Below are 16,134 nucleotides of genomic sequence, written 5' to 3'. Positions count from 1 at the left end.
CCTCCAGAGTGTCTGGGAGAATAAGCAGGGAAAAAACCCCACAACAAACCCGGATTAACCTGGCAAATCACTTCCATGGGAACCATGCTCAGGTGTTGCACACAGCTCCTGACAGTCAGTGGCTGACACCACTGAACTAAGGCTTCCATGGAAAGAGAAAGGGCATCCCACTGCTAAATGAAACAAATCTTTTATTCATGAGCATTCTCATTTTAAATTCACAAATTATGAAAGGAAGGCAAATCAGAAGAGACTGCCAGAGCATCTTTTAAATGATAAAAGGTATAAATTTTCTTTCTGAACATTTCTAATTTAAGAAAGAAAAAGGTTGCATAGGCTTTCTACAGGTGTGCACAAAAAAAATTGAAGTACATGGAAGTTTTTACATTACAATTCAGTGTACATTGGCTACTTGAAAAGGAAAGTATTTACTTCCAAGACAGCTATTGGAACAACCTACAGAATAAGGCTTATGAATATTTACTTTTCAGTCCTGCAAAATATACTGAACACATACTATCAGAAAAATGAAATTACATTTGTGAATCTTGTTCTGGAATCTCTCACTGATGGGATCTTGTCTGAAAGGACTTTTTATGTTTGTGTCTCCCAAGTTAATTTGGGAAGGAAACAGTGGATCAGGGGATTCTTCATAGCATCAGAACGGAACAAAACATTGATCAGAGCACAAGTGGAATGTCCTCGGCATGCAGAAACAACCAACCATGCAGACAGAGAAAATCTTCAATAAATTACAAGCAGAAAATTATTCAAATTTCTCCTTGAAAGAACAGCTACAGCATCTCTGTAGCCTTGACAGTCACACCATCCCAGCTGAAAGAGGTCTACTCCTTCAGGGGCCCAGGCCTGCATGCCTGACACACAGAGGTTTGCAATGGCTGTTTAGTGAGTACGTGTCTTGTTCTTTGGTGTGAGAGTTCTGGGAGGATGTTCCATGGGTTTAACTGCTTTTTCCATTGTTCTTTGTGATGATTCTACAACCTGTAGGATTACTTTTAGGTACTTATCAGACTAATCTCTAGAACAAGAGTGGATCCATTATAAAGTGAATTCTCGCAGGTGATAAAGTACAAGTGTTCCTGATGATACTCAGTAGCAGTTCAGTGATTACTACAACAGCATCATTTTGGTTTTGTCACAGAAAACTATTACATCAACTTTCCTAAAAAATAAGATTTTTTTTTCTCTTAAAAAAAAGTATCAGTTACAAAACCAAGCTCATACAATCCACTTTTTTTAAAAAATAGGATTTAAATCATGTAGAACATGAATCTTTCTAATGTGCAAAAAAAAAAAAAAAGGACAGACAAGAAGACTAAAAAGACTAAATAGCATTTTGGAGGGAAAAGTAGCCACACCTTCATTAGAGATCTGAAGTTCAAATCCAAAGGAACAATTACGGAATGTTTCCTTGTGAACGCACCTCCTCCGCTCAGCCTTCTGAGCTGCTCAAGAGATTTCAACATGGACTGAAAAAATAAAATGCAGGACGCACAAGGACAGATGTGAGCAGTGCTTTGATCTAGGTACCTTTGTGTAGTATCTATCAAGGCTAAGTCAGTGTATGAACAAAGCAGACAAAAGGCACAAAATTACTCAGCTCTACAGACAGGCATCCATGCTGCTGTGTGTTACAAATGCAATGGTTTCGTTAATGGGCACTGTGGAAAGAAGCACTGAGCACATTTTACATGTGCCTTTTGCTGCCATCTCTCTCAAAAACATCCTCACTTCCACCAAATACAAACTAAAAAAGCGACCAAGCCATAACACACTTCCAGAATCCACTTTGTCAGTGTCACAGTGGGTACCTTACAAAACGAGATCAAGTGACAGGATTTTTTTAGTTGATTTTTTAACACTACAAATTGTATCCCATTTCATTTGTTTCATTCATAAAGTTATTGTGTCAGTGGAATAATTGACTGAATTGTTACTTTTACATTACGGAATCATTTATCTGGGAAAGCTAGTTATATCAACTCTACTCATCCAAATGTTTTATAGAAGCAACTCCATTTAGTGGAACATGTAAGCCAGAAGTGTTGGCATGACATGGCAGAGAACATTACACAGCAAGATCAAAGTTACCAGAGCAGCTGGCTCGGGGGTGGTGACCAGAGATCCACTGAACAGCTGGAGCATGAACAGACAAAGCAGGAGGACACAAGGGGTTAGTGTGAAGAACAACGTTCTGGAGAAGGTATTGCTACTTCTTTTAGCGTGGCAGGAAACTCGTCAGTGACAGGAAGCACTCACTGAACTCAGCAACCCAGAGCGAGCACAGCCAGTGGATCATTCTTATGTCAAGGTGAGTTACTTGGTGACTGTTCAGACAGAACGACTGCCATTAAGAGACACGTCACGTTTTAAGTGCAAAACATTTTTGGCAAAAGTGAAAAATAGAAAAACCTTAACCAGTACTAATAAAAAAGTATTTTCTTAAATACTAGCATGGGGCCTGATCCTGCAAGCACACAACTCAGGGAACCCCAGCCAAGTCCAGCCAGGGTTCTGTGCCCTAACACTTGGAGGAAAAGGTCTGAGTTGCTCTTGGTGTTGGTACTGTTTACATGTAGTGTAAATAACACACACAACACATGCACACCATGGGGACTTGGGGACGTGTGCCTGTGTGTCTGTGGATCTGCACACACAAAATGGCTCCTGAATAAACTCGAGCTCGTGGTTATTTTGAGATGCATCATTCACAGTACATAGCTTCCCGTGGGGATCTTCTGGGAACAGGACCTATCCAAGGACATCCTGAAGTTACATACTGTATCATTTTAATGCCTTTCAGGTAAAGTTATGAGGCAACTGCTCTCTCCTGTCAATGGGTCTTCCAGAGAGGATTCACGTACAGCCAACCATCGCCCTGTAAGAAAATTAGGCGGAGTTTACGAACAAGATTTACAAATACCAGATCTGTGTATGTCCACACAAAAGCTAAAATAAGACCAAACAGGAAGCCATTCCTGTCACCTGAAAATTCTGTGTTTAATGAATGGACAAATAATGTCGGCAGGAGGAAAAAAAATTACAAGGGGGGAAGGGAAGCAACAAGAAGATGCAAGAGATTCTGGTTTAAATGGCAGCTAATGTAGCAATTCCCTCAGCCAGTCTCATTTCCCCTCTAACTTTCCTCCAAGAAAGGGGAAAGATGAACATGGTAAAATCTGTTTCCTTTCACAAAGATGAAACCCAAAACTGTGTTTAGGATGTCAATGCTTACTTACACTGGATAAATCTCCCTAGATTGTGCTCATTTTAGTATGCTAAGATAATAGGGGATGTGAGTATGCTGAATTTGAAAAGTAAGGGCTGGATTTTGCAGAATACATCACTTTACATGCCTAACATTAGGCACCAAAAATCCAGATCAAAATCAATCTAACTGAAGAAAAGTGAACAAGTTCACGATATAGACATGGAAAAGTCCACTGCTCTCCTTCAAGAGCCAGACTCTGTCAAAAAGAAAATTTAAGCAATGAGTGGTACATAACAACACCAGCCCATGACACCAACAGGGACATTCACTTGTCCCCTGCGCAGAACTTGCTAACGGGTCTCTACACCAAGAGACTCCAAGTACCTCTTTGGCAAAGTATTTGGGTTTCCAGGGCGTGGTGAGTGCCGCGCGCTGCCTCTCCTCTGCTCGCTGTCTCTCTTCCAGGCGGTGCTTGTGCTCCGTGGCGGCGTCAATGTTCCCCTCCTTCAGAGAGTTGGTGACGTGCTGCCACAGGCGCCTGGCCAGGGAGAAGGAGCACAAGGGAGGGTGAGAACAGCTCTGCACAGCCCACTGCTGCTGGACACCAGTCTGGTCAGCAGCAGGCTTGAGGCCACGCTATCCATGCCGGTTTTCCAAGTCCCCCAGCTTGGGAACCATCACTCTCCTAGGATATTCATCACGTTTGTGGAACAGATTCTCAGATTCATTCAACTCCCAGTATTTTGCCATGCAATTTTCTCAGCAGACTCTGTTTATGTTCCTTACTCTGCACCACCTGAGCTTTTTTCTCAAAGCAGGTGGATTTATTTTTATCACTCCCAGTTCACATTCCTTACTGATGTTCCTCCAGCCCCCAAATGACAGGTTTGATTCTATGGCTTTTTGCAGGTAAATTTTTGAATTGTAAAGGAGTGTCAGCCAAAACCCAAGAATGCATTGAACTGGGACACTGACTGGTCCAAAGAGGTCACTAACAGGAACTGATTCTCGAGGTCTGTGCACTGCATTCCCAGTTACAATATTCACCAACACGTTTCTCACACAGCTGACCACACTCAGATACAGTGCCTTATATCAAGCCTAGCAGAAACTTTGACAAGAAAAGCACTGAGAAAAACCCTCATAGAATGGTTTGAGTTAGAAGAGACCTTAAAGATCCTCTGGTTCCACCCTCCCTGCCATGGGAAGGGACACCTCCCACCAGACCAGGCTGCTCAGAGCCCCATCCAACCTGGCCTTGAACTCTGCCAGGGACAAGGCAACCACACTTCTGGGGAACTTGTTCCAGTGCCTCACCACCCTCACAGAAAAGAATGTCTTCCTAATACCTAATCCAAACTGATCTCTCTCTGAAACCATAGCTTTCACATATGTCCAGGGCTGTTTACATGAGTTTGTGTTTACAATGTGATAAACTGCAGATCCTGTAGAGACACCGATGGATGTAATTTGCTTACTAGTATCTAAAAAACACAATAAATACACTGAGAAACTACTAGTTTCCTTATTTACTGCAATCTTTATGTTCCACACTACAGGGGAAAAATTAGTTTGTGGACAAGCAAGTGGTCTAGAAAGTAGACAAATTGTATCTGACCCTGCACAATGACTCAAGACACCCTTGTAAAATAAAAAGACATTTGCAGATAATAAAATGTAGTTTAACTCATATTTTTAAATCCTCCAATAAAGTGTTCCTAAATTCAATTAAAGTATTGATTTTTCTGAAGATAAACATCAACAGCTATTGACAGTGAGTACAGAAGAGGTTTTTTTCTAATGTACCTAGTCAGAGTTAGAATTTTTGAACCACAGCACTCAGACCTGCAGTTGGCTTCCCTGCTCTGTTCCCACCCAAGGTTCAGGACAGCACTGCAAAGCCTCTGCCCTTACCTCGATTCCAGAGGCCCTTGGTTTGCTATGGGCCTGATTTTTTTCCTGGTAACAGGCAGTTTGGTGGTGTCAATCACTTTGGTGTCTCCATTGCTGTAAGTGAATTCCAGGGTGCCATTCCATTCTCCCTGTGCCTTGCACACAATGGTGTTTGTTGGATTGTGCTTCACTTCGGCTGTAACCCTGATTCCAGGGGGAAGGAAAAACAGACCACAGAAATGACTGGTACCATTTATTACCAGCACATGAAAGCACCACTTTGCTAAGGGTGCAAGCGGCTTTCTACCTCCACAAACCAATTATTCAAGCAAAATAGTGATACTGCCTCCAAAAAAGACAGACTCATCCCAGGAAAGTTCTTCTAACACAGCAGCAGCTTTGGGATGATATTCTAGCTAAGTACAGCAGTAACCCAACTTAAAATTCTGATACTCAGCTCAAGCCCAGAGCCAAATGAGGTAACACTCAGCAGCCTGAAAAACAATCCCTGACATTCATGTGACATTTTCGATACATGATACTTTCACACCTGAACATAATGCTGTCAGAGACCCATGTCAAAAACTTTGGGCATCTTTTTTTTTCTTCTTTAGCTCTGCAAGTTCACTTCTCAGCTGCTGAGAGGCAATGATTAAAGCCACCTCACCAGTCAAAGAACTGGTCTGAGAGTGAGCAAACTAGACACCTAGGACTGGAATACCGAAATACAGGAAGAAGTTTTGTGTGTGTCCATGAGCGTGCACATATGCTTTTTAGAAAGCCATGTAAAGTAATCTGTAAACTCAAATTTTTAATCACTAAAGTAATATAGCATAACTTCCCCAGATTTTCACTCACCCTGATGGCACCAATTATTAATCTGCAACTTTTAAAGAAAAACCCTGTCAAAACAGCCCCATGTGGACATTTACCTGAACACAACTTGAAATGGTTGACACACATATGGAAGAATAGTTACACAATCTAAAATAAAACACAGGTAACCATGCAAAGCACAGTCTCCCCTGGACACTGTAACAGTCCATAGCTGAACAAGGAGGTCTGATGTTAATGACTGGGACATCAACTTTAGCATGGAAGCAAGACAGGAGGCTGTCTTGCACAGCACCTCTTTGCACCCTTAGTAAAGGGGAACCAAAGAAGGTAAGTAACATTTTCACCATCTGGAATTTCAGTGCAGATGTGGGAGTCCCCAGTAGGGAGCTACCACTACGGGCAGTGACACCTCTGCTCCACCTGGAACACCAGTTCATCTACAAGACTCATACAGAAACAGCAGCTGGGGTAGCAGAAATATTGCCTCTTCCATGTACATTTTTCTGATCCTGCACTTACAGCAACTTTTAACAAGCAACAAAGCCTGGATAGATACATTCACTTTGTTTTAATGACAGAAATACATCCAATTCAGTTAAACAACATAATATGTATTGCTACAATAAACTGCCCTAAAGCTTTAAGTCATTTCCAACACTAATAGGAAAAGAACTTCAGCTATCTGTCTATAAAATACTGCAACAGAAGAACTGAAGAGATGCCCAAGAGCCTTTCCCATGAAATCCAGCAGCAGGCAAACAAGAGTAAGGCAGTGATTCCCGTACCTGTGGACCTTCCCTCCATAGAAGGGTTTGGTGTGGAACGTGACCGTGGCAGAATAGCCCGTCCTGGCACAATTGATGTTGACTTTCCCTCCGAGCTCCACCCACGGGATGGTAAGGATCGAGCGGGCGTAGGCACTGGGCAGGGTGAAGACGTACTCTTCTTCGTGTTCCAGCAAGTGAAGAACACCTGCCCAGGAAGAGGAGAGAGGGAGGTGAGAAAACTTCACTGATAAGACCTGATGGTCACTGACCAACTACCACCATCAAAATGCACATCCACAGAATGAACAATGTGCAGCTCTCCTTGAAGGAGGGCACTGTCTGCTACGAAACTCTGCTCTCTGGAACAAGTTCCTTCCAGTAAGCGTTTTCAAAAGCATCCAATTTGACTGCCTACCCTGTGGTCCTGCATGGTACCAAACGACTTTTCAGAAAATCTGACTGGATTCCTTATTCTGTATTAGTGTTAAAAAGTGGGAAAACAATGAATGTCCACCTAAAAACTGAGAATTCAGGTGCTCTCTCAGTGTCGTATCATAATCTCCCTCCAGAAAAAGCATGGGCATGGCCAAAGAACTCTTCACTTCTCCATTCAGTTAGAATGGTGCAAATTAATCCTCCATTGATTTCCTCTAGATGCTGTGAAAGGCTGTAAGTCTCTGTGGGTACAACAAGGAAATGTGACATCTACAAATTTCCCTTTAAGTTTGCTCCTTAATTTCCAAATGCCTGGTTTCTCACACAGGCTTTGAAAAAATCTTGCATGATCAAAGAGGGGCCAAGCAGGGCCACCGCTCTACCAGCACCAAGTCCAATGTCTCTACCAGGCAGAGAAAATTACTGGTAATTCCATCTCATTCTGTAAAGGTTCCTCCACACTGAGCACTATGAGGCTGTAACCGAAAACAACACACACAGCAGCAGTTTTTCAACATTACTTGGAAGTTGCACAAAGAAAGTTGCTTTCCTGATCACACCTTTTCAGCTTCCCCTGGGGCTAAGGATACAACTCTATCCTCATAAAAACTGTAGTTTGGTCTTGGGGATAACAGGACATAAGAGCAGGAAAAGAGCACCATAAACCTTGCACACAGAATTAGATCATGCCAAATGTCTGCAGTGTATTTGTTATTAGAGTTTTACAGTCTTTTGTGTCCCATTTACAAACTGCCTAAAGGCAAAAATGACAGCTTTGAAAATATTTTTTCACAACAGGGACTGAAAATAACCCATCACAGGAAGAACTCAGAACCCAGAAATATTTGAAAAAAAAGAGCAGGAAAGATATTTTGACACAGTAATAGTAACTGTTTAGAAACAAGATGAGCTTGAGCCCATTTGCCTTCACCCTGGGGCAGGCAGGGGAAGAACACACTATTAGTGGTATTGATTAATCTATCTGTTTAAGGGAATACTGACATTACTTTTTCAAAGTGATCTCACATTTAATGATGAAAAAGCATTAAACAGGAACACAACACTACTGCTGTCAATATGAAAATATGCCTTTAACACTGCATGAAAACATAAACTTAAAAACACACTCAGAATTAAAAGCACAGAGCTCTAAGATAGCCCTGATCTTGAATATTGGCTCCAGCTAACAAAACTAAATACAGGCACAGGAAACTCTGCAATCTGTCACTTCTGCCTTCTGAAACTATTTCACAGGAAAACATTTGCAAACCAGAACAGCTTCATGCAGTTGTTCTCGGAACCTCTGCAAGCTCAGCCTCCCAGCAGCGACACAGCCAGCACGTCCACCCCAGCAGCTCTGACACAAGGAGCTGGGAGTGCAAAAGCACACAGAACAGCCGTGTCTCAAAAGGACCTTCAATCATTTCATCTTGGCAAGTTGCAAGTTCCTCATGTCATGTGCTGAATCCCCACCAGCAGGGAAAGGCCAGGAGGACACAGCCAGAACACACACCCACGTTTTGCCTCAAGCTTCCTCAGCTTCACTCCTGCAGAGACATCCAAGCTGAACGCACTGCAGGAGGGCTGAGCTACCCACTCATCCTGGACACACAGCCAGCAAGAACTTTCACTCAAAAACTACTCTGGTTATCAAACTCATTAAATGGATGCTATAATAGCAGTAAGTTAATAAAGAATAATCACAGAATCACAGAATGGCCTGGGTTGGAAGAGACCTTAAAGATCATCCAGTTCCAACCCCCCTGCCATGGGCAGGGACACCTTCCACCAGACCAGGCTGCTCAGAGTCCCATCCAACCTGGCCTTGGACACCGCCGGGGATGGGGCATCCTCTATTTCTTTGGGCAGCCTGTTCCAACACCTCAACACCCCCACAGTGAAGAATATTTTCCTAATACCTAACCTAAACCCAGTCTTTTTCATTTTAAAGCCATTCTACCTTTTTCTGTCACTACATGCCCTTGTAAAAAAAGCCTCCTCCATCTCCCACCCTCCTCTGACCATCACTGTATGTGAAGTTTTCTCACATGATAGGAAACTGGTAAACACCATTTCCTTATGGGTGAGTACAGGTTTGCTTCTGGCCCCCTGATGGGATCAAGAGCTTTTTTCTCCCTAGTCAGGTGGGAGGGAATCTTGGCTGCATTGCTGCCAAGCACATTTAAAGTGGAGAGCAAACAGCAGCAGTGACCTTCAATGTAAATATTTAACCACCACAGCAGGTTAGATATTAAAAACTGAACCCAGCTCTCTTGGCAGTATTTTTAGCACCCGGTAGCATATTTTCTGAATGCCTTAAACACCTGAATAAATATATTTTTTAATGAAGTGCTATCTCACTTGAATATGACTCCAGCTCCGTAATTACAGTCTAAAAGAGATTAAAGGGCAGATCTGAAATACCCATGACTTGATAATAGTTTTAGTATTAACCTGATTGCTTTGCTTTCCATTGTTCGCAGAGCCCACATGCAAAACCTCGTTTAAGAGAAGCACCACAAACACTGTGGCTGCACCACCACATCTGAACAGAGACTTGTGCTCCTTGGGGGAGAGAAAGCCAAAAATTACACTGAAATTCAACAGTTGTAATAGGCACCACAATTTGAATTAACTCCCTACCCTGCCAAGTGTCAATCTCAAGAAATTAAAAGCCAATTAACTGGAAGTTAACAGTTACTTTACAACGTGTAATTCTAACATCTGCTTATAATCATTACATTGCAACTGATCTTTAAAAACAACTGCTGGAAAAGACACAAGCTATTTTTCTTCCCTTGCTTCCCTGCTCTAAGGGAAGATTCATGTTTAGTTTCAAAATATAAGTAAATACACATGAAAAGTTGTAGAATAGTCTCCCATTTTTAGTTTTCTTCTCTCACATCAAACAGTTCTTTCAAAAACTTCCAATTCATTTTTTAAAAAATCTAAATTATTTATAGGCAGCAATTACACACAGAAGAATGCACCAGATCAGTACTCTGGGAGGAACTGTGGATTTAGTAATCTAGTTTGTTAGAAAAAAATGCTACAGAGAAGGGTGAATTTGTTATAAACCATTGCAGAGTATTGAAATTCCCCCTTGAAATGTCCTCAACACCGTTTCCTCCTCCTTTTGACTTACAGCAATGTATTCAGAGTCACACCCATGACTCCTCAGTCTGCACTGAAGGAACTGATGGTCCTGGCATATCATTTTCCCAGTTTGACTCTTACATGTCCCTCACTGATGCTGCAGCTTTGTGAATTGATTTCCCAGTAACACATATTGACACAAAACTCCAGAGGAGGCTCTGGATCAATAAGCTGCAGAAGAGACACGTGGGATTTAATGCTTCCCACTGCCTGCATGGAAATCAATCTGAACAACAAAATGGCATGTGGGACATGAGGAGCCTGGAGCAGCCCCTTGCTGAAGAAGCTCTTCACCCTGTGCTTCTCATAACACACACAGAGGAGCAAGTGACGTGTGGGATGAGCCCCACACAGGTGCCTCAAACCTCCCAGGCAGCTGTGTTGAGCACTGCTCATTTTGCAAAGATTGGAATCATTTGCCAAATTAAGTAATGAGTGCCACGCTGTATGAAAATTGTTCTAAAAACACTGGGCTAAAAAATATTAAGAGAAAAATGAGTACTTAGGGAAATATTTAGGTAGCTCTAATTGCATGAAGCAATCAAGCTTTGGGACTGGTAAATTAAAACGTCACTCACTTCTCAGTACTACAGATTATAGACCTGTACATCTATTATTACATACATATACATGTATTTGAACAGAAGAATAAAAAAGAGAGGAAAAAACATTCATTGCTTTCTTTTAAATTTACCTTGGAAGGAGCACTGAACTGTTTACCCACCTATCAGATCTTTTCAAGTTGATTTTCAATTCAGAAAAATAATTTGTGGAAGCCTATACCTCACTACTTTTAAAAACATTTAAAATAGCAGAAGTGAAAACACAAGACACAACTAGCCAGTTGACAATACAGAGCAATCAATTTAAATGTACTTTATGCTCTCTGCAAAATTAACCCATAAATCAAAGGTGACACCTTCTGTTGGATTTTGCTGCTCTGGACCAAAATCCAAGAGCAGAAAAGGAACAAGCACAGCTGACACTGAGGTGTGTTCACCACAGCATCTTTATCCTACAACAGGATCCGTTTAAAGATTCTATGGACCATGTAAAAACCATTAAATATTTATATTGACTTTCTCATCCTTTGCTAATTTAAATCTTAATGTGACCCTGTTCACTACAGCCTCATCTCCTCCCTCACTCTTTCATTAGTACATAATTAACATTTACCAGAATTAGGGACTGCACACACAACCTAAGTTATTTTATGCAAAATATCTTCTTTGCTATTCAGGGTGGCTTTCTCATGAGGAAACTCAGTGCTGACTACTCTGAAGAATGGGGGGTTTGTCACACAGCAAAGAAAAGTTGTGACATTTCATTAACAAGCCAGATTTAGACTACTCATAAGCAGAGATGAAGAAATGCTAGCATATAAAACAGCTCCCCACATGGATTTCCAGCAGTGCTCTCCCACTTGTTCTGCATCTCTGCAACTGATACTTACTTTGAATTAACAAACAAAAAACACAGACAGAAAAAATCTTAGTCACTTTGAGGTGCAACATACACAAAAAATCACACCAGTGAGACACTGAGCTGTACCCAAGACCATGCCACCCTTAAATCCCTTCATTCTTAAAATTCCTTTATAAACCTTTGTACTTCCATGACATTCTAGGTCAGTTTCTAATAAAAAGCATAAAAAGCAATGTGCTCTATACATCTAAGGATTTCCTATAAAAATATGATTCAAAGCCTCCACAAACACATTACCATTATCGTATTTCTTACACACTAGAGGTCCAAAAATTTGGTACTGCTTTATTTCTGCAAATAGCCAACTGCAGCAGAAAAAGCTTCATTGAACTGTTGGAGGGGCACACACAATATTGTTCAGTAGAGAGCAAAGTTTCAAAACACACCACAGCTGCTTGTATTCAGCATTAGGCTACAGAGAAGTTTCTGGTCATCGTCACAGATCATCACAGAAGGGCCTGTGTTGGAAGGGAGCTCAAAAATCATCTTCTTCCAAACCCAGTGGGCAGGGAAATCTTCCACTAGATCAGGTTGCTCACAGCCCTACCCAATAGGGCCTTGGAAATCTCCAAGGACGGGGCAACCACAACTTCTCTAGGCGACCTGGTCAAATAGAACTGTTCTGATACATATCTGACTAGAACAAGAAGGTCACTCACTACCACTAAATTATCCAAAACATTCATTTCAGTTCTCTGACTCTCTGTTTGGAAGGACTTTTTCCCCTCTCATATATTGATTAGTACTGATTTCATCTGTAGTATAATGAAACTAATCTTGAACCAACAGCAGAATTATTTAACCCAAGTCTCAAAATGGACACAGATATATTAGAGGTAACAAGGAAACTGTCTTTCAAGTAACATGATGCCACATCTAAAATCCTTACTAGTCATACAAAAAGTCAAAGGCCCCCACATGTATGTAATTTAACTCCAGCAACAGGCAAAAAAAGGGCTGAATGCTCATGAGAGGAAATTTTTTAAAAAAGGAGAAAGGGACAAGACCAAATCCCAACAATAGCACAGGATTAGTTTGGTCATCCAATGCACAGTAGCAAAAAAAACCCCACAACAATCAAAACCCAGAGGTTTTGATGATCCATGAGATGTTACTTTGCCTCTGATCAAAAGCAGGATCAGTGATACTTCAATCAAAGAAACTCACTTTATCTGCTTCTAACAGTTTAAAATAAGGTTCCACAACCTTACTAGCCACCCTTGATGTGCGAAACTTTCTCCAAGGAGCTAACTTTAAGTAGCTTCATATGCCTTCTGACTAACAGCACCTTTCCACAGCCCAACTCACTAAATTTGCTAGACTAATTCATCCCATATGGAATGTTGCAACTCTTAACATGTCCCTGAACACACGGAAAAAAATCTCCAGATTATATTTCACATTAAAACAATTATTAGGCCCTGCATTACTAGGCACAGAAATACAGGCTTAGGTGTTCCACACTTTCAGTCCAGCAGCTCCTTTTTGTTGGTTCAGCAATCTGTTCCCTGCTACTCATGCTGACCTCAATCTACCACAGAATTTATACTTATGCAGCACATAAGAAAGAAGCATCTGCAGTAGATTCTAATTTTTGCACAGCTTGGCAAATCCACACACCAAGCATCTTCATTGCTTCCCAGAAATGTTGTCACTCTGAAGGTCCTTGCTCTTGCACTGCTTACATGAACAAAAAGATGAATAGTAACTGCAAACTGGTGAACTCAGACTTCTTCCCAGAATGCACATCACAAAGAAAGCAGCAAACCTTGGAATAAAAGAGTTTGCTACTGCAGATGTTCCCCAAAGCCCGCCCCCACTCCTGGGATATCTCCAGGATCATGAAGAAAAGAAAGAGTTTAGGGAAGAACTTATTCTCACAAGCACACATTAAACAATCCTTGGGGTGAGTAAGCAGTTAATTCTTAGACCCTTTCTCTCTCAAAACTGGGACACATCAGGACTTTGAAGTCTTAAATAATCCCCACAGCAGACACCCCCAATCCCAGGGAACTGTGTGCGCTAGCAGCAAGAGAAAGAAATTTCCCTACTCCTACATAATCATAAGTGACTTTGTGCTTAATTTTATTTCCATTAAATAGTTCCCTTCACTGAGCAAAAGAGTACTAGAAATGAACATGTACCAGAAAAATGCAGAATGTTAAGCCAGTGACTCAGGCTGGCAGTAGTACAGGCAGGAGACAGACAGACAGACCAATTTCCCTTCTGACACTCCCTTCCCAAATTCCTTCACTTTTTATTCAAAGCAAAATACCTAAGTCATAGGAAGAAGCAAACACACGTGCTAATAATCTTTATCACAATGATATCAAAACCACTAGAAAGGAGGCTTCATGTCTCTTCTATTAAAAAAGGGAATATAGTGCCATCAGGGAAGGAGCTATTGTAGTCCTTTCCACTGGTCTTTAGTTTTAGATAGTGGAAATAGCAGAATACGCCTGTATTTTTTCACCATAATTATTTTGTTGCTATTAATAAGCAAAACCAAACCACTGCATTTCCCATTCTACTTTTTTACTGCCTTTAATACCATAGCATTTAACATAATGATGACAAAAAGAAGCAAGTTGTCCTCATACTTCTTAGACTACAGTCTAAAAACTAGTTAAGGCAAAATACTAAAATCCATGCTTACCCTCAAATGGCCAAAGGGACTTAATTGCTTAGAAACACACTTATCTCAATGCAGTAATAGCCAGTGAAAACACTGGTAAGAAGTGTGTGTACCAGTTCAGATCATCCATTAAGGATTTGTTACGAATGCCTGCATTTCTGAACTCAAGTTGAGCAGTGACTTATCACAATGCATTACATATGGATGATACAGAAAATCAGGATTCACACCTCTACTACGTGACTTTCTAGAAAGCTTATGAAAATGCACTAACTTTGCAAACACTACAAAAATCATGATTCTTTGCAGAAACTATGAAGAACAAATGTCAGGCTTATGCAAAAACGTGGTTTTTCTCATTGCTTTATTCCAATTGTGAACACCAAATCCCATATTATTTTAAAAGTGAACAAGACAAAAATATTCTTACAGAATATGCTATAACTTGTCATTTGCTATTATAACTTAATTTCTGAAGTCTAGACATATATATTAACAGAGTGTCATCCATATAAACACACATTTATATATGTAATGTGCATTTCACATTCTGTCTGGACAGCAATGGGTTATATGAACCCTACAGTTTTAATTCCAAACTTCACAAAAGCAAACAGTTATAAGGTTCAAAGGAAAGGTCAGAGGGAGAGCAAGCAGGAAAACATTCGGATTTCTGTTGACACCTAGAAATATTAGCTAAAAAAAAGCAGAATAAAAGCACATTTCTTACCTTCACCTACCATAGAAACACCTATCGACATGCCCATGAACTTGCTTTTGGTCCACACGTGGGCGTTCACGCACATTTTCTTCTCTTTGCATTCACAGTAAAAGCAAGATACTGGTGGATGATGAGACACTTGTTCAGCTACAAACCTCAGCTTGTAGCACGTGGACTGGTCCTGGCCAAGCTCCTTGGCTGAGTCCTTAGAAACTGTGGAGGCACCGTTAGTTCTGAATGCTTTCACTTTATCTTTAGGCACATCCCACGAGCAATGAAACGTTTCACCAATTATAGGGTTATAGGGCTTCTTGGCAACTGCTCCCTTTCGGCCTTCGTGAAAAGCTGTTAGATAATACTCCACAAAGCAGATAATTCTTTCCTCGGGAGTGGCTCCAGCTGCAATTGACAAAAACAGGTCTGGATGGGCCATGAAATTTGCATACATCTCCAGCAGGGATCTTTTCTCCAAAATAAATGTTGGAAGCACTACCTGTATGCAAAGCAGACAAAGGCATATATGATTTCCCTGTGACCACACTATGCAGGGGAAAGGGGGAGAGAGAACAGTTAGGACAGCTGTAATTCTGACCCTGCCAAATTTTGGGCTAGCATATTTCCCTCCTATGCCACAACAATTTGATTTTCTTTGCAGTGTGAATAATGAACGAAGGAAAAAGCAGTGGCCTTGATACCCATGCAGGCTGCTTCCTATTTCATTATGACCTTCAAGAGCAGCTCACACAACAGGGATGGGCTGTTCCACACACATGGAAATCCACCTTTTCCTGTTGTCTCAGTTAACAAACCAGCCATTGTTTTCCTTGTTTACAGGACGCAAAAACATACTTTGATATAAACTAATTTACATCAAACGTCAACAAACCAAACTAATCATAACCCTCCAAAATGGAAGGGGCACACCCTCCCAAACCACCAGGAGATGAGTATTTTATATGAATGCATAGATCAC

At 41.1% G+C, this 16,134-nt stretch overlaps 1 protein-coding gene across 2 annotated transcripts in view; it reads right to left on the bottom strand.

Annotated features, from left to right (window-relative positions):
• Nucleotides 1-174: 174 nt before the first annotated feature.
• The window catches only part of OSBPL10 (oxysterol binding protein like 10), a 116,429-nt gene continuing 100,469 nt past the window's right edge, over nucleotides 175-16,134 (bottom strand). For both annotated transcript variants that reach the window (XM_063408685.1, XM_063408680.1), the window contains exons 8-12: nucleotides 15,171-15,654; nucleotides 6,748-6,934; nucleotides 5,147-5,329; nucleotides 3,617-3,770; nucleotides 175-2,899 (exon numbers count right to left, since the gene is read on the bottom strand). In XM_063408685.1, the coding sequence (XP_063264755.1) occupies nucleotides 2,855-2,899; nucleotides 3,617-3,770; nucleotides 5,147-5,329; nucleotides 6,748-6,934; nucleotides 15,171-15,654 (1,053 nt within the window). In that variant the 3' untranslated portion in view covers nucleotides 175-2,854. The remainder of the gene's footprint in view (nucleotides 2,900-3,616; nucleotides 3,771-5,146; nucleotides 5,330-6,747; nucleotides 6,935-15,170; nucleotides 15,655-16,134) is intronic.

Source organism: Prinia subflava, chromosome 1 (genome assembly GCF_021018805.1).
Source record: "Prinia subflava isolate CZ2003 ecotype Zambia chromosome 1, Cam_Psub_1.2, whole genome shotgun sequence".
NCBI lineage: Eukaryota > Metazoa > Chordata > Aves > Passeriformes > Cisticolidae > Prinia > Prinia subflava.
The sequence above is the reverse complement of the archived record's forward strand: the minus strand, read 5'-3'. Positions and strand labels throughout refer to the sequence as shown.